The sequence below is a fragment of the Perissodus microlepis genome, chromosome 23, assembly GCF_051167445.1.
Source record: "Perissodus microlepis isolate ML-2025 ecotype Zambia chromosome 23, ASM5116744v1, whole genome shotgun sequence".
NCBI lineage: Eukaryota > Metazoa > Chordata > Actinopteri > Cichliformes > Cichlidae > Perissodus > Perissodus microlepis.
The window spans coordinates 42,549,162-42,568,232 of record NC_140482.1 but is presented as its reverse complement, the minus strand read 5'-3'; the positions used below and the strand labels follow the sequence as shown (position 1 = coordinate 42,568,232).

The window sequence follows — 19,071 nt, the reverse complement described above, 5'->3', positions numbered from 1 at the left end:
GCAGGGGTTTTCTTCTTCTTCTGTTCGTTTAATGGCAGTTTACTCCCAGTGTACGAGGATACCGCCACCTGCTGACTGAGCGAATGAACCCTATTGTAAACTGAATTCGCGTCATTACAAACGTGTGTTAAATTTGATTTAGTGATAGTCGAGTGTGTTTATGCTTGTCTGTGTGGAGAGGATTGTTGGAATAGTGATGATAATGTCCGCTATCACTGTCAATTGCCAGTAAACACTTCATCTGGCTGCTGAATCTTCATGTGACATATTACAAAGTCTGTATTATTAACTCTGTCATTAGGTACCATTCTTCTTATTTTACGGCGCTGTTGTTCAATCGGGGGACGCTCTCTGTTGAGGAGAAAAGCAAAAATTTGTTGCGGATACGGATTATCCATTGTTTAAATGTCCCGGTAGTCGAAAAGGAGGCAGAGCTGTTGAGAAATGCTAAGAGCTAACTGGGCGCTAACCGTGTCATTCAAATATGTTGAATGTCGCAATGTTGGCAAAGAGAGGAAGTGACGTAAGATTTGCGCATGCGGGGTACCGATCGGGTTTCCGGTCCTAATCGGGTAGCGACATCGCTCAACTTTTTTTTTTTTTTTTTTTTTTTAAAAACTTTATTTAACAAACAATGAGTATACAACATACGAACAGATGAAGTATACAAAACAACAGAACATGAACACAAAAAGCCAAGGGTAAAAGAAAAAGGTAACAATTATAAGAATACACGCAAAAATTCACATACATATATTGTTTTGAGAGCCTTTTTGTTGGTGGAGTCTGATATTGATTGTATGTACATTTCCACATCCTTAAAATAATGACAGAAATATGGTGTTTTGTTAGTAAACTTACATGTATGGATAAAAAATTTAGCTAAAAGTATTAACAAATTTATCATAAAAAAACATTTATCATACTTCTTGGGGAACTTAAAGAAACAGAATAAAACATTTTCCCATCGTAAAGAAAACTCCCTTAAAATATGGACAATAACAAACCTGCTAAATTCCTTCCAGAATCTCTGTGTAAAAGAACAGTACCAAAAAAGATGTGTCACAGTTTCTGGATGATCCCCACAGAAAGTACAATTAGTATTTATGTCCCTTTTTAAATTTTACCATGTAGTGACTGGCTGGATAACATTTATGTAGAATTTTAAATGAGACTTCTTTCACCTTATTTACAATCAAATATTTATGGGGGACCATCCAGACTGTCTTCCACTTGATATCTGGAACAAAGCGGTTCCAATAAGATATTATATATGGGAGAGAGACGATATCTTCTTGGAATAAACTACGTATTCTCTTATTGCTGTTACCAAGTTCCTGTGAAAAGCAGATTTTTCCTATTGGTGACTCAGCTGGATCAGGGAGAGTGACTGAGGTAGATATTGAGCTGTCAGTGTTTTTATATAACATTAAAGTCCCTGAGGGTATGGCACCAAGCACCATTGAGAATTCCTGAACACTGATTGGAAAATTATATAGTGCAATAAAGTCGTCGTAAGTAAGTAGTTGTCCCTCTTTACTAACCAGCTGAGCCACCAATAGGATCCCATTTTGGATCCAAGTTTCCAGGAAAAGTGATTTATTTTTATATAAAATATCTCTGTTGTTCCAGATAAGGTATTTGTGAGGTGAGAAGTTGTGTTTATAAATGAGGGTCCACGCTATGAGGACCTGCTTATGGAAGGATGAAAGCTTTACAGGGAGTTTCTCAACATTGTAATTAATTCAATTCAATTCAATTTTATTTATATAGCGCCAAATCACAACAAAAGTCGCCTCAAGGCGCTTCATAGATACAGAGAAAAACCCAACAATCATATGACCCCCTATGAGCAAGCACTTTGGCGACAGTGGGAAGGAAAAACTCCCTTTTAACAGGAAGAAACCTCCGGCAGAACCAGGCTCAGGGAGGGGCGGGGCCATCTGCTGCGACCGGTTGGGGTGAGAGAAGGAAGACAGGATAAAAGACATGCTGTGGAAGAGAGACAGAGGTTAATAACAGATATGATTCAATGCAGAGAGGTCTATTAATACATAGTGAGTGAGAAAGGTGACTGGAAAGGAAAAACTCAATGCATCATGGGAATCCCCCGGCAGCCTACGTCTATTGCAGCATAACTAAGGGAGGATTCAGGGTCACCTGGTCCAGCCCTAACTATATGCTTTAGCAAAAAGGAAAGTTTGAAGCCTAATCTTAAAAGTAGAGATAGTTTCTGTCTCCCGAATCCAAACTGGAAGCTGGTTCCACAGAAGAGGGGCCTGAAAACTGAAGGCTCTGCCTCACATTCTACTTTTAAATACTCTAGGAACAACAAGTAGGCCTGCAGTGTGAGAGCGAAGTGCTCTAATAGGGTGATATGGTACTACAAGGTCATTAAGATAAGATGGGGCCTGATTATTTAAGACCTTGTATGTGAGGAGCAGGATTTTGAATTCAATTCTGGACTTAACAGGAAGCCAATGAAGGGAAGCCAAAACAGGAGAAATATGCTCTCTCCTTCTAGTCCCTGTCAGTACTCTTGCTGCAGCATTTTGGATTAACTGAAGGCTTTTCAGTGAGTTTTTTGGACATCCTGATAATAATGAATTACAGTCGTCCAGCCTGGAAGTAATAAATGCATGAACTAGTTTTTCAGCGTCACTCTGAGACAGGATATTTCTAACTTTAGAGATGTTGCGCAAATGGAAGAAAGCAGTCTTACATATTTGTTTAATATGTGCGTTGAAGGACATGTCCTGGTCAAAAATGACTCCAAGGTTCCTCACAGCGTTACTGGAGGCCAAGGTAATGCCATCCAGAGTATGAATCTGGTTAGATACCATATTTCTAAGATTTTCAGGGCCGAGTACAATAACCTCAGTTTTATCTGAATTAAGAAGCAGAAAGTTAGCGGCCATCCAGGTCTTTATGTCTTTAAGACATTCCTGCAGTTTAACTCATTGGTGTGTGTTATCTGGCTTCATGGACAGATAGAGCTGGGTGTCATCTGCATAGCAGTGTAAATGTATGCTATGTCTTCTAATGATGCTGCCTAAGGGAAGCATGTATAATGTAAACAGAATTGGTCCTAGCACTGAACCCTGTGGAACTCCATAATTAACCTCAGTGTGTGAAGAGGACTCTCCATTTACATGCACAAATTGGAGTCTATTAGATAGATATGATACAAACCACTGCAGTGCAGTACCTGTAATACCTACAGCATGTTCTAATCGCTCTAATAGGATATTATGGTCGACAGTATCGAACGCTGCACTGAGGTCTAGCAGGACAAGCACAGAGATGAGTCCACTGTCAGAGGCCATAAGAAGATCATTTGTAACCTTCACTAAAGCTGTTTCTGTGCTGTGATGAGCTCTGAAACCTGACTGAAACTCTTCAAATAAACCATTCCTCTGCAGATGATCAGTTAGCTGTTTGACAACTACTCTTTCAAGGATTTTTGATATGAAAGGAAGGTTGGAGATTGGCCTATAATTAGCTAAGACTGCTGGGTCTAGAGATGCTTTTTGAGTAAAGGTTTAACTACAGCCAGCTTGAAGGCCTGTGGTACATAGCTGATTATTAGAGATAGGTTGATCATATTTAAGATCGAAGAATTAATTAATGGCAGGACTTCTTTGAGCAGTTTTGTAGGAATGGGGTCTAAAAGACACGTTGATGGTTTGGAGGAAGTAATTATTGAAGTTAACTCAGAAAGATCAATTGGAGAAAAAGAGTCTAACTTAACATCAATGGTACTAAGAGTAGCTGTAGATAATATTACATCTGTGGGATGATTACTGGTAATTTTTTCTCTAATGATAAAAATTTTATTTGTGAAGAAGTTCATGAAGTCATTACTAGTTAACGTTAAAGGGATGGTTGGCTCCACAGAGCTCTGCCTGTTTGTCAGCCTGGCTACAGTGCTGAAGAGAAACCTGGGGTTGTTCTTATTTTCTTCAATCAGTGATGAATAGTAAGATGTTCTGGCTTTGCGGAGGGCTTTCTTATAAAGCAGCAAACTATTTCTCCAGGCTAAATGATGATCCTCTAAATTTGTGACACGCCATTTCCTCTCCAGATTACGAGTCATCTGCTTTAGGCTACGTGTTTGAGAATTATACCACGGAGTCAGGTACTTCTGATTTGAGACCTTAGTTTTCACAGGAGCTACAGTATCCAGAGTCGTACGTAGTGAGGAGGTGAAATTATTAACAAGATAATCGACCTCTGTTGGGGTAGCGTTCAGATAGCTGCTCTGCTCTGTGTTGGTACAGGGCATTGAAGATGATAACAGTGGGTGGATTATATTCTTAAACTTAGTTACAGCGCTTTCAGAAAGACATCTACTTTGATAAAATCTCCTCTCCACCGCTGTGTAATCAATTATTGTAAATGTAAATGTTATCAGGAAATGATCAGACAGGAGAGGGTTTTCAGGAAACACTGTTAAATGTTCAGTTTCTATGCCATATGTTAAAACAAGATCTAGAGTGTGATTAAAGTGGTGGGTGGGTTCTTTTACATTTTGAGAGAAGCCAATTGAGTCTAATAACAGACTAAATGCCATGTTGAGGCTGTCATTTTTAGCATCTACATGGATGTTAAAATCACCCACAATAATTATTTTATCTGAGCTCAGAACTAAATTAGATATAAAGTCTGAGAAATCAGACAGAAACTCTGTGTAAGGCCCAGGTGGACGATAGATGATAACAAGTAAGACTGGTTTCTGAGTTTCACAGCTGGGGTGGACAATGTTAAGCATCAGGCTTTCAAATGAATTAAAAGTCTGTCTTGGTCTTTCATTAATTAATAGGCTGGTGTGAAAAATTGCTGCCACACCGCCCCCTCGGCCTGTGCTTCGAGGTTTCTGGTAGTTAGAATGACTCGGGGGTGTTGATTCATTTAAACTAACATAATCATCCTGCTGCAACCAGGTTTCTGTAAGGCAGAGTAAATCAATTTGTTGATCAATTATTAAGTCATGTACTAACAGAGACTTGGAGGAGAGAGACCTAATATTTAATAATCCACATTTCACTGTTTTACTCCTTGGTTCAGATGTGGATACTGTATTGTTCTTTCTTTGTAATTGTTTATGTTTAAGTTGTTTGTTGCTGGTTTTTAGTTTGTTTTTTGTCTGTTTGGAAGCTGACACAGTCTCTATGGAGATGGGTTTTTGGGGGGGTAGCAGGAGGAGAGAAGCTGCAGAGAGGCGTGTAAGACTGCAACTCTGCTTCCTGGTCCCAACTCTGGATAGTCATATTTTGGGGGGTTTAATAAATTTGTCCATATTTCTAGAAATGAGAGCTGCTCCATCCAAAGTGGGATGGATGCCGTCTCTCCTAACAAGACCAGGTTTCCTCCAGAAGGTTTGCCAATTATCTATGAAGCCCACATCGTTTCTGGGACACCACTCAGACAGCCAGCAATTTAAGGAGAACATGCGGCTAAACATGTCACTCCTGGTCTGATTGGGGAGGGGACCAGAGAAAACTACAGAGTCCGACATTGTTTTAGCAAAGTTGCACATCGATTCAATATTGATTTTAGTGACCTCCGATTGGCGTAACCGGGTGTCATTACTGCCGACGTGAATTATGATTTTACTGAATTTACGTTTACCCTTAGCCAGCAGTTTTAAATTTCCTTCAATGTCGCCTGCTCTGGCCCCTGGAAGACAACAAATCACAACAAATTACAATTTAAAATAAAATTAAAGCCACCAAAATGAGAGAAAATATAATATGGTATAAAGTTCCAGATAGAGGTAGGGTTTTTAAGAAAATGTTTAGCCCAATTAATTTTGAAAGTGTTATTTAAAGTAGAAAAGTCTAGAACGTTAAGCCCACCTGATTCGTACTTATTCATCACAACAGTTTTTCTAATATAATGCGTACGGTTTTTCCATATAAAATTAAAGAGCATACGGTCAATATCTTTACTAATTTTCTTATCCAGATGTAAGGAGATCGTGATCAACTCTGGGCTGGACCAATCACAACACATCTGTATTGAGGGGAAAAGGAACGCGATTCGTCCCGGACTTCAGCTACAATGAAAAAAAGACACAAAGCTGAAGTTATTCTGTGTTTTTGCTGCACAGCTGCCTCTTCTCCTCTCATTCTCCCCCCTCCCTCTCCTGTTGCTACTTCAATCATGAACCTGATCAATGATCAGCTGATCGTCTCTCTTGTTTGTTTATCTCCCACTTTGCGCCAGAAACAGGAAACCAGCGGATGTCGCGCTAAACAACAACAGCACTTTTAAGCTTGATCAGCTGTTGTTATAATTTATTTAAAATGAATTTCTAGTATCAGCTGATGTTTGCTGGAGCCACAGCTGTAAAGCTGGAGCCACAGCTGTAAAGCTGCTGCTCATGATGTCGGTTTGGAAACATGAAGGTGATACAAATCATACATATATACCAACAACAGTGTACGTCACTGTCACAGCAGCGCTTGTTTTAGTTCAAAGGCTTTATGGTTTTTCCTGTAATACCTGGTGGTGGTTTTGTCAGTTCAGCCTTTTATATTATGTTGAACCCGAGTGACCCGGTCAGCTGGTGGGTAACAGGCATCTCTGAAAACGTTAGAGCACTTTTGCAAATATGTGATGTCTTGATGAATCGAGCAGATATTTGGGGACCAGAACAGCCAATCAGATATTTTTGCATCCAAGTCTGTGATTGGCTGGTTTTGTGGCACAAATATAACGGTGTACAGAAAGAGTTGAGCGCGCACGGGCAGAAATGTTGAGAGCGCGAGCAACACATTGCGAGCGAGCGCAAATGCAAAAACTGAGCGAGAGGGGCTGCTGTTGTGTGTGTGTGTGGCAAGGTTTTTCTGCGCAGTGTACCAGGGGCACGGAGAAAAGTTGTCGTACCATAGGCACGAGCAGTGTGTGTGGATAACAGCAAACACTGAAATACATTTTTTGCACGCAGCAATGAATTTTGTTCACTCAAATTTAGCTTTTCTTCACTCGAAATAAATTTCTCCTCAAAATGCAACACTTGCACCTGCAAACTTTTTTTACGTGCACTCAGAATAGTGGCACAAAAATAACACCATATTCAGCCTGCATACCCTCAAGTTTGAAAGCTGTAACATTTTGGGAGGAGTTTGTTTGAAGCCTTTGCAAGAAGAAGTGGAAAAGGAGCGGAGTTGTGCACTATAATCTTGAAATTGTTACTATCCTGCAGCTTTTCCTGCCCCTACTTTTGACGTAAACACTAAAAATCTGTGTAACACTCTCAAAGCTCAAACTTCTTGGTATCTAGAAGCTTATAAAGACTCATCTCTCAGCTGTTCAGAACTGTGTGCAGAGGAAATTGTAGCACTGCCATATGTGCACTGTGTCACATCATCACTGCGTCTGCAGCGCCAGCCCACACCTATCTGCATACTTTTGACTGGAAGGTGCAGCCCCAGAGGAGAAAAGCATGCAAATGCACATTTAACTTGGCACTAACACGTTCCCACATCAAGAGCACGTCTCTGAGTGGCAGGGCGGTCCAGCAGCTCGTACACAGGTCGCTCTTTTCAAAGCTGGACACACTGACTGGTGCTTATTCAGCTCTACAGGTGCTGCTTTGAAATTCACGAGGGAGGAGAAAGTCAGCACATTCAGAAGTTTACATCTTGTACATCATAAGATTTGCTTTCTGTGGCAGAAACTGTGAGTGCACAGGAAAAATATTTCTGCTGTGTTGTTTTGGAGAGAGTGAAAGCTGAACTCTGTTCACTGTGACTGACAGTGCAGTTTTCTAACAATCAAATGAATACGTGTAATATGGCTAACTTATTTAAAATCCGTCAGTTTTCACAGTTGCAATCGTTTGTTTGACAGAAAAAAAACTACCATCAGAAAGTCTGCCTGTAACATTTGCCTGTAATGTCTCTGGTTTAAGATAAGATAACCTTTATTAGTCCCACGCGTGGGAAATGTGTTGTTTCATGCTGGGTCCACGAGTGAGGACGACACTGCAATTCAATTCAGCTTTATTTATACAGGCCCAAATCACAACAGTCACCTCAATGTGCTTTATATTGTAAGGTAGACCCTACAATGATACATACAGGGAAAAACCCAACAATCATATGACCCCTATGAGCAGCACTTTGGCGACAGTGGGAAGGAAAAACTCCCTTTTAACAGGAAGAAACCTCTGTCAGAAGCAGGCTCAGGGAGGGGCGGGGCCATCTGCTGCAGTCAGGTGCTCGATTTGCACGGTCAGCAAAAAATGAATTGTTTCAGCATTTAGTCTGAGTGTAGTCAGAAGTGATTTCTCGGGATACCAACGATGCAATATTTGCACCACATGCAGAAATATTGCTGCTAATAAAACATCAGTTGGATTTACCTACACATGACTGTCTTTATGCCGAATGTTCTGCTGAATAGCGTGATGGAAATCTCACAGCCATGATTGATTCGGGCTCCGTCATGCTGAGGGAGTGTTTGATATATGAACATGTGTTTTCAATGCAGAAGCTTCCAGCTTGGACTCACTTGGGGGTTTCGCAGTTTGATTCAGTACACCGACTCTCAGAAATACTTTGTTTTATCTCTCCATAAAATGGTAGCGAGCATCTCAGACTGATGACCTCCGGCACTATTAAACTTTGCTATTTGCTAATGAACAGTATGTTTAGTCCTGAGTGTGCAGGGGTCCTCGCACTGTGTGCTGTGTCTGATTGGCTGGAATGATCCCTGCCTCCGTAGAGCAGGCCCTGAGCCCTGAGCCATGTCGTCCCTGTGAATGTATGTTAGCAGCTGGGGAGAGAATAGGTGGCTGTACTGTGTACCAAGCTGCTGTGACCTGCTGGTACTGTGCACAAAGCAGATGATCAGAGCTGACAACAGTGTCTTAAAGGAGAATGTTGTATCTCGAACGCAGCAGCGTGCGCTGTGCCATCAGAGGAAAGCTCCTCCCTCTGGTCCACTTCAGACCGTGCACTCCAGCGAAGGTTGCGTTACTCACTTGTCATCGTGCACGTCGTGGCTGTGTAAATTTGATGTTTCCTTTTCTTCCTGTGTGGTTTTCAAAAGCTTTCAAACCTTTTATGTTACACTGAGTTAAAATGTGGAGTTCCTAGTGTTTGCAGCAGGAGTGGGCTGGTAGCCAAACTCGTGCCACAAAGATCATCGATGCTTTTTTAAAATAAGAAGCTGATCTTGATCTTCAGAACACACGTTCTCATCTACTTATCAACCATCTGACCTTATTCCTTATCTTAAACCTCTGATGAACTTCATCAGGAATGTGCCGAAGACACCTCGGTCTTATCGTAGTTGTTCGTGTCTTCAGTCCAGGAATGCTGCTTCACTCTCAGGACTAACCCAGCATGTCCAGCTGGCCGTCAGACAGACGGGGGGAGGGATTCTTCAAAAAGAAATTCATTATTTGTGGTTCTGCTTCTTCCATCAGAGCAGGCCACTGCAGCTTTCATGATGTACACTTTTATCCCCCACAGAAAACACAAAGACGTCTCTGTTTGTCTATCTTCAGCATGTGAGTTTGTGCATTAAGGTCCCTGCAGAAAAGGATATCCGTGCATACATGTGGACTTTCCCAAACTTTATCTAATAAAGAACAAAGGAGCACAAAGCGAGACCTTTACTGCAACAAATGCCTTTTTACTGGCAAACATGAATCGGTGCCTGGTGGCCAAATGAGGGGTTTGCGTGTGTGGAGTTCTGTTTCTGGCAGCCGGGTCAGTCCGACATACTCGACTGGGGAGAGGTTAGCTTGTGAAATGCTGGGGTCTGCTTTAAATTTGCACCTGTTGGCGACATGATGGATTGAGACAATTAGCGTCAGATGGCTCTGCTGCTGAGCAGCGTTCCAGGGGATACGCAGCCGACATCGTCTCCAACCTCGTCAACTTTCACCTTTCTGTGTTTTGTTCTCTCGTAATCGTTCTGTCATCCTCTCGGCTCTCTACTCGGCTGCTTCTGCCTACAGTTCGGTCACTGTCGAGCACTTCATTTGAATTTTGAAGCTCTTTATTGCTCAGTTTTGGCTTTGTTGGTAGCGTGTTTATAGCCATCCAACAGGACGGCAGATTAAAACCTGCAGGCACTTATCGTGTTTGAGTTCAAACAGAGTGACATCCAATGAACCAGATCCAATGCAGGCTGTTGTTTAGAGCCCTTTTTTTTGTTGACTGTATACAGAGTTGTCTGCAGAGAGAAATGTGTCCGTGTTGAGGCTTGAACACGATGACTATCTAATCTGAATGGCACCAGGTGCGTCCTGATAGCCGACTTTTACAAACCGTGTGGGTCGTTTTAGAGATGAAAAAGGCAAACGTTGGAATTCAAATTGCTCAAGATATCCTTAATCTTCCCCCTGATCCGTTTGTTTGGTTTGTTGCTGTTCGGTTGAGGCCGGAGCCAGCAGCGGTGTTTTGTAAAGGTTACATCTAAAAAAAGCAGCTTAATATATGCTGAGCGCAGTGTGGCTTCAGCCAGCCCCACGGTCGTAGAGGGATGGACTTGGTTTGTAACAGTAACCAAGTGCTGCCTTAGTACTGAGGGGCCCAAAGTGTTCAATCCCCCACATCATTGCACCAGCAGGAGTTATTGATACAAGCAGGATGGATCCAAGTTTTCACATCGTTTACATCAAATCCTCAGCCCACCGAGAGCTCTTCTATATTCGTTGGTTGATTCCTTCCTATCAGCTTGATTGTTGTTTGGTCAGCAGCTTCTGAAATACTCATATTAGCCTGTCGGGCAATAAAGTCCCCTCTCTTTCTTATTTTGTGCTTGGTTTGAACTTCAGCAGGCGATGGAGAACTAGAGGTAAAAAGCATCAGTGGTCACGCCCAAATGTTCGTGTCGTTGAATTTTTAAACCTCTCGTTGTTTGGCTTTATGGGCAGCAGGTGTTCAGGTGCAGCGTTGCTGTTTCAGCTCCTGCACATGCTGAACGTGTGCTTGCCCCCCCGTGTTGCTCCTTTATGGCAGACGAGCACCTTGGATGCATTTGAGTTTGAGTGAGGAAGAAACACTGTAATACTCAACGGTACAAATGATTGTTTTGTTATATTACTTATAAAACCCGCAGAGTTCACTGGGTGCAAAGTTATCCAGCAGCTGTAACACTGACAGCTCTATTTATTGACAGGATGTGGATGGAGACAGTGTGGGCTACTAAATCTGCTTAGCGAGTTCTTCTCTGGCTTAATGAAACAAATGTAGATATATTACTTATTTCAAGTGAGTTCAAAAATTGATGCCAAAAATTTTAGGGAAGTAATCTGTTTCTTCGGGCAGATGCTTCAGAAGAACGGCTGCAGATTCTTTTCCAGGTATAGCACGTCAGCTTATGGGTAGCAGAGAGCTGTCCATCTGTTTAATGCTGCAAACATGAAGATAAATTTATTGTCTGAATTCTACTGTAGTTTGCTCCAAAATGCCCGTCACACCTCAAACTTTAATCCCATTTCTGGGTCAGCCACAGTTCTTAATTCTGCTGACACGACTATTTCAATAACCCCTTTTTTCTTTCTGTCTATGCTCCTTTTATTTCCAGTTGCAGCGGCCCGACAAGGCTGCAGAGGCGGCTCACACCTACTTCCAGGCCAATCCAGAGCATGTGGAGATGGGCCGGGACCTGGAGCAGTACAAAAACCTGCAGGGCGTCGAGGAAACCCACTTTGTGGACCGAGAAGCCCGGCCTCACCAGGCAAGACACAAAACCTTAATCAGTCAGACATTTCAGTTTATTTGGGTCTCATGTCCTGGTGCATCTTCATAAACCACATGTACTGAATTTAATACAAAAAGCATTTCTGCCCGAGGTTTCACTTTTCCCACTTTGCTTCTTTCCAAAAATTGGAAACCGTGGGAAGCGGCGCTTCCTGTTTGAAGGGGCTTTGTGTTAATGGTTCTTGCAGTTTAATGACTGGAAACATCTCAGTGGCAGCTGTGGTGAAGCTGCCTCTGAGTGTCTCACTAAGTGAAACTTGTGCTTCAGTTCAAAGTTTTAACTGTGGATGAGTCCCAAGTGTTTCTGCTGAAGCATGTGCTGCCCCGCCCTTCCTCGGCGGCAGAACGTGACGTTCACCAGCTGTCATCATTATGGGAATCATATTGCTCTGCGACTATATGGCTGAAATCGTTTTTGTCTTGGTTATCGCCTCCTGTCGCAGCGCTCCTTCACAGCGGCAGTGCAGTTGTACGATAAAGGCGACTACGAAGGAGCGACTGCTCTCTTTGAGCAGGCATTGGTGGAATACTACAAGGCAGACGTGGACTGTCGGGCGCTGTGCCAAGGCCCGCAGAAGTTTGAGGGCCAAGATCACCTCCGATACCGCTACAGCCTCCATGAAGTCGTATCAGGTAAGAAACCAGTCGTTCTGTCGAGGCGGCGTCTGGGTTCCAGTCTGCCCTTTGACCTTTGCTTTGCTCTCCCGCTTTTCACTGCAGAAAAGCAAACAAAAGAAAGCAGCTGAGATCCAGAACCGAGGTCACGTCTTCTCTCACGTGTCCCGCGCAAACTCAAAAGCCATGGCACGTCTGTCTGCAACAGTCAGAGTCGAGTTTGAGCTGCATGTTTAAGAGTCCCAATAAATTCCAGTTTATTTGATTCTGTTCAGAATTATTAGCAGAGCTGTGCGCTTAGCTCTGGGAGGCAGTCGACATGCTTCATAACCATCTTTGGCAGAAACGGCCTGAACCCAGGCCTGCTCTCCCGTCACCTCATTCCACTGCTGCAATTGTTGTTCTTGGCGTCTTTGCTTAAAGGAGCATTAGTTGCTACATGCCTGGGCTCATTAACTAAAATTGTAGTGACATCCATGCAATTATTGGATGTGTTTTGGTTTTTATTCATTCAGAATATGAAGGTTTCTGCAGCTGAGACTCGAGGTGTGACAGGTAAAAGGAAAAGTGTTGTGAAGCTGACTTTTAGGAGCTTTTATTCTTGTACCTGAACACACCACGAGATAAGCTTTTTTAAACGTTTCAGTGTTTTTTCACGTCGACAGTTTTGGGGGATTTTAACCACAAAAATGAAAGTTAGTGTAATTTACACAACTTTATCTCCCTAATGGCGTCTCTCAGTTTAACTCCAAAGGTCACTGGCAGCCTGGCGTCCTTCACACTGACAGCTGGCGAAAGGTTAACCGCAGAGTTTCATCACAAAATATTATTCAAACGTTTTTAATGAGCTGGATAAATAACAGGCACTTATCTCATGCTTCACATACTGCTGTCAGTTTGTGTTGTTTCTGTAGACCTTAATGATCTTGTTGAACCAGATCACAGTTATAATTTTAGTATTATTATATTACACTGTGACTGGGCAGGGTGTTATTATCATTATTATTATTGTAAGAGTTTGTGTGTGGAAGCTGAGGCGAGTTTTAGCAGTAGCTGCAGGTTAGTCGTATCCAGGATGCATAAACGCTGAGAGGCCTTGTTTTACTTACAGTTGGAGGCTTATTTTCCACAGCGCTGCCACGGCGATCGTCATAATGCGCATATACGGGAGTTTTAAAGGATTACTTTCTCCTTCACTGACCCAGAAAGTCAAATCCCTTTGCATGATTCAGATCCGACCTTTGCTCCTGCGAGAGAGTAAGGAAAGCGCTGCTGCAGCTGCTCAGACATCGCCTCAGTATGCTTGCACATAAACGATGAGCACACGTCCTCATAAAGCACGCTCGTCGAGCTCTGCTGGCTCTCCTCTCAGGGATCAACATGAGGAAATCATGTGCTGAGCCTTGTTTTTTGAATTTCCATAAATGTTTAATTCTAAAAAGATCTGCCAAGACTGGAAAACTGCGAGAACCTTTTTCATTTATTTATCAACGTTTTTATCCAGTTATTTTCCTAATTTGGACTCGGAAAGTTCTCAGATGTTCTGTGTTTTAGATTAGACTTTACTGGGACTTGTCAGTGTTTTGATGAAGTATCTGCCCTGAGATTAGCTCGGGCTCTTTTCCATTAGACCAGCTGAAAGTCGGCCTTTAATGTGCGTAAATCCCAGATCTGGTCTCATACCATCTGTATGAGTTGCAGTAACTATAACATAAAGTGTCTGTTTGTTATGTGTGTATGTTGGAGTGCATTTATGGACACAGCGCGGCGTGTCTGTGCACTTTGAACACAGGACATCCTGTAACAGGATCCCTCCTGCGGCTTCTTTCAGGCCTATTGTCAAACATCTTTTCAGTTTCTGGCACTATGAACATATAAAGCAACAATATGAGAGTTCGCTCTCTGCACGACCCCGTGGTTACCTACCTGGAAGAGTCACGTCCTCGTCTCACAGCAGAAGGAATTCATGCTAAACTCCAAATCAAAGACCAGCTCTGAGATCTTTTGTTGTTTACAGATCACTTCACTCAGGTGCTGCACTGTGAGCACGAGTGTGTCAGAGACCTCGCCACTCGACCCGGCCGCCTCTCACCTATGGAGAACTACCTGCCTCTGCACTACGATTACCTTCAGTTTGCCTACTTCAAAGGTAGGTTGTTCTTTAGTGTGAAAAATGGTGACTGCACAATACTTTCAGACATTATCTGTGTCTGTGTGAAGCTCAGTCTGACTGCACAATTATGAAGATGGATCACGGATCCACCCATGAATCCAACGCCCACACAAACGCAGACATGTGTGTACACGAAGGCCCCACGACCACAAAGAGCTGCAGACGAGCAGAGTGGATCGGCACGCCGGTCGAGTCTCACCTTGTATCTGGTGCTCTGTGGTGCGCGCGAGTGTGAAAACATCTAAACGAGGGAGTGAAGAGTTCAGCACAGAAGTGTTGGCACGGCAACAACGCGTAGACGGGAAAAGATGGCGCTGAGGAGTTGTGACATCACTGATTATCGCAGTGACCTGTAAACATGTGGCTCCAATAAGGAATCGTGGATCAGTGGGTCTGAGTGTGGGTGTGTCTCTTTCTTTCTGTTTTTGGCTGCTGTGTGATAATAATGGAAATGACGAAACTGTTTTTTCTAATCAGACTTAAAAGGTTTGAACTTTTGCCCGACATTGTTTTCTTGATAAAAGTTCATGCGCGGAGCACTCGTGCTAACATTTAAGGCAGCTGCTTGTTGCCTGCGAGGCAGGAACGCCGCTGCCTGTGACACTGTGGCCTCCTGCTGTTTCACTCCTCAGCACCAGCATGACTCATACCGTTGCAGCTTTTTCCTAAACACATCAGTGGCATTTTCTCAAAGCTCCACACTCTGACGCCTGGGAGGAGATAATAAACTTCAGCAGAGGTAGGAGAGCTTTGGTTAACCTTCAGCCTCTCGTCAGGAGTGCGTTTGTGCTCACAGATGTCTCAGGAGGCGCTCGGTGACGGCCGCTGATCTCCTTCTGTTGTAGCAACCTGAGCCTGTGTGCGCCGTCTCCACTACGTCAACCTTTGGCTTTGTTTGCAGTGAGAGTTTTGGAACGTCAGCTGTGATATATGGATCTCATATACTCACGTACTCCAGTCCTTTCACAAAACACTCGTTACACGCTTTGCACATGTGTGACATGCATGTTACAGTCTACTCCTGTGGAAACTCCAAGATAAAACTCCTTCATTTGCTTTGTGTGTCTCTCTGCAGCGGGCAGGCTGGAGGAGGCGCTGCAGTGCGCTCTCACCTACCTTTTGTTCCACGAGGGCGAGGAGTTCATGAAGGAAAACGCCGATTACTACAGAGAGGAGCTGGGACATGATGCTGAGCCACGAGAGGTAAGGAGCTGATGTGTTTGGACGTGAAGACACCAGAAAATAGGTGAATTTAGTGAATGGGCCTCTAAATTAAACTTCATAAGAAGAGCAATGTGTCGAGTGTGTTTAGTGTCTGTGCCCGGCTACGTTACTGCTCGAATATGCAGGATGTTGCATGAGAGAGCTGCCATCATTTATTTTGGCCTCTGTTTGTTTGAGTTCGTATGTAACGATGGAAGTTTTACCGATGAAAGTAAAAATGCAAATAAAACACCAACAATTCATTTGAGAAGATCTCACTGAAGCCACTGGAAGGCAGGTGGCGTGGACACAAAGTTCGAGTCTCAGTGACCTCTGACCTCAAGGTCAGAGGTGATGTTTCCTGAAAATCTTGTGAATGCGATAACTTGGGAACAAGGTGACGTAGGATTTTGAAATTCATCCCATATGTGCATCACTAGGAGGCCGAGGGGTAGCACTGATCGCCGCCGGTACTTCCTAATTATCTGCAGACGTGAGAACGAAGCTGCAGATTCTGCTCGTTCTTTTCCCTCTTTTCAAAGACTCAAAGCTGGACGGTGTAATCGGGTTAATCGAGGCGCTCCGGGGCTTTGTGCGGTTTCTTTTAAGTTATGAGAACAATGTTTAAACTCTTTCAAACACCTTTCTGCGCTGAGAGGAATGAGGCTGAGGTAACTGGCAAGTGCGTCAAAGAAACAGTAATGAAAGATTAAATAAAGGCTAAAGATTCCACTTGAGATGGATGTGCAGTAATGTAACAGGAGTGTTGGCGTGAGACGTCCGGGACTGGAGAGGAAAAGTGTGGATTTAAGGAAACCCGAGGAGACGAGAGGCAGCGGCCCTCCTGCTGCATGTCTTGGATGAAGCAGCTACTTGCCACTTAGCTGCTGCCTCTTCAAGTTTGCTTTTCACTCGTGTACGTTTTCCATCCAGCTGGCAGCACTCGGCACATTTCACTCTATCGACATGCAATGTTTACGGCAACATATTTTCCCCTGCCGTCTTTTTTATTGTTATTCTGAGTAACTAAAGGCTAAATGTCTGCACGCTAGTGAAAATGAAATCTGCAGAGGCTGACTACTGCTCATCAGCTACTTGTGCGCTGAGCGTTTGTTCTTCCTAAACTCTGATCAGCTGCTTTAAGAGTCAAACGCTGCCTCAGTTCAGCTCCAAGTAAACAGCTTTTCTCCTAAAGCCTGTTATTCATTAGAGACACTGAGTGTGAGTGTGTGTGTGTGTGTGTGTGTGTGTGTGTGTGTGTGTGTGTGTGTGTGTGTGTGTGTGTGTGTGTGTGTGTGTGCGTGTGCGCATGCGTGTGTGTGTGTGCGCGCGCGCGCGCGTGTGTGTGTGTGTGTGTGCGTGTTTGTGCGCGCGTGTGTGTGTGTGCGTGTGCGTGTTTGTGCGTGTGCGCATGCGTGTGTGTGCGTGTGCGTGTTTGTGCGTGTGCGCATGCGTGTGCGTGTGTGTGCGTGTGCGTGTTTGTGCGTGTGCGCATGCGTGTGTGTGTGTGTGCGCGCGCGCGCGTGCGTGTGTGTGTGTGTGTGTGCGTGCGTGCGTGTGTCTGCATATTGTCTAAGCCTTTCCATCCCCATCAGTTTACAGAAGAGTCACTGGGCCACAGACTCCCTCCTTCTGCGTCCTCCCCCTCTTTTGGGGGGAGTTCATTTACAGAGTCCGGGGTCCCGTGCCACGTCCGACCGCCTCCCCGCTAATGAGTCTGGCTTCTTAGGCACTCGGGAGGAGGAAAAAATCACAGAAGTGTGTGAGACACTGTGGGAGCTTTAGATTTTATACAATCCACCTCAATGCAGAGCAGCTCTCTGTGTTACTGCAGTATTATTCCTTTTTTACCCTGAGGAGGGAAAGTTTCCCTCTGAGAAAATGAGGAGCGTTCATCACAAACCATTAGCCCTGGCACTGAAGCGCAGAGAGCCAAAGGAAACACGGTCTCATTCTCATTTCCTTTATACGGACAAGAGGAATACCCTGTGACTTTCAGAGCTTGGAGAAATTATGGACAGACCTCTGAGTTATCTGGGACTCGTATTAAAATATGAATAATTTGTCTGAAGGCATTTTCTGCTCGAGAGAACAAAATAAAACCGTTATTTATTATTTATAACATAGGAATAAATCAAATGTTTAACGTAAGACATGTTTACTGTTTGCTGCCATTTGATGCCGTTGTTGTGTCTCTGGAGTCGAGGGTTGGAAAAGTAAGTGGAACTAAAACAGAAACAATTTGCAACTAATTAGTTTGGTTGTTATCAGGTGAGTCGACAGCAGGGTTTTAACCTCAGAAAGGTGGAGTTTGTCCGAGAGCAGCGTTTCATTATCTGCAGAAAAACACTGCAGATGACATTTTCCTTTACTCTGTTCACCATAAATCCTTTTTTGTTCAACAGAAAGCTGCATGGTACCTGAGGAGGCACAAACAGGAACTAAAGCTCCTTCTGATTGGCAGCAAAATCATGGGTGCAGAATTCACAGAAGGGGTAAGTTATGCTATAAAACCCTGGAGCAGCCTTTGAGCGCTTAATAACAAACCGACGTTCTTTAATTTTGTTTTCCCCCAAAAATGAAGGAGATTTAGTTTGTAATTTAACGAGCAGTTGTTGGTAAGTGAGTCCGTATGTCTGTGATGCAGAGCAGATCTCCTGCAGAGTGTGTAGCAGCCTTAATGCGCCCCTGCTGCTGCTGGCTCATTCAAAGCAGGGGTAACAGGTGTCTGGCATGGCTGCTGCACGTCTATCTGCTCAGCTAACAGCGCCACCTGCTGGCCATGCCGCCACACGTAACAATACATGCAAATTTACAGTTTCTCTTTTCTTTCAGAACTACTGGAGGAGCACAGGTGGAAGAGATGACTCAAACAGGTGAAACACTGTAAACAACGTGATGTGTATTCATCCTTTTGTTTATATTGCCAAAAGTGCCTGGTAATGAAAAGACTGCCTTCAGTTCACAAATCCAAAGTTTCTAGATTAAAGGCATGTGCTGGTTCGCCCTCGCCACGCTCGCTCAGCTTTATAGACGGACGTTTTTAAATCCGTGTGTCAAACCTTCAAACGGCACGCTGGTTTGCTCCAGCTCCAGGCAGGTGGAGATGTCTACGAAGCTAAACACAGTTCCAGTATTTGTGTTGTGAGCTTTAAATTCAGAAAATGTTCGTACTGTATGTCGCTGCTGCTCCTGAGTGGGTATCTTCACACCAGGTTCTCTCCACATTCAGCGTTCCCTCAGGCACTGATGGCTGGATGGAGTACGTTCCCATCTCGCATAAGAAAAATGTCACCGTCACGTCTCCGCAGAGTCTCAAGGAAGGTAAAGTTTGGTGCTAACACAGACGGAGCA

At 43.7% G+C, this 19,071-nt stretch overlaps 1 protein-coding gene across 4 annotated transcripts in view; it reads left to right on the top strand.

Annotated features, from left to right (window-relative positions):
- p3h2 (prolyl 3-hydroxylase 2) overlaps positions 1–19,071 on the top strand; it is a 50,382-nt gene that overhangs the window by 27,726 nt on the left and 3,585 nt on the right. For 3 of the 4 annotated variants that reach the window (XM_084921003.1, XM_084921004.1, XM_084921005.1), the window contains exons 2-8: positions 11,551–11,703; positions 12,170–12,359; positions 14,359–14,490; positions 15,590–15,717; positions 18,123–18,212; positions 18,553–18,593; positions 18,950–19,041. In XM_084921003.1, the coding sequence (XP_084777129.1) occupies positions 11,551–11,703; positions 12,170–12,359; positions 14,359–14,490; positions 15,590–15,717; positions 18,123–18,212; positions 18,553–18,593; positions 18,950–19,041 (826 nt within the window). Of the gene's footprint in view, positions 1–5,557; positions 7,687–11,550; positions 11,704–12,169; positions 12,360–14,358; positions 14,491–15,589; positions 15,718–18,122; positions 18,213–18,552; positions 18,594–18,949; positions 19,042–19,071 lie in introns of those variants that run through there. The other variant, XM_084921006.1, reaches the window with a different exon arrangement.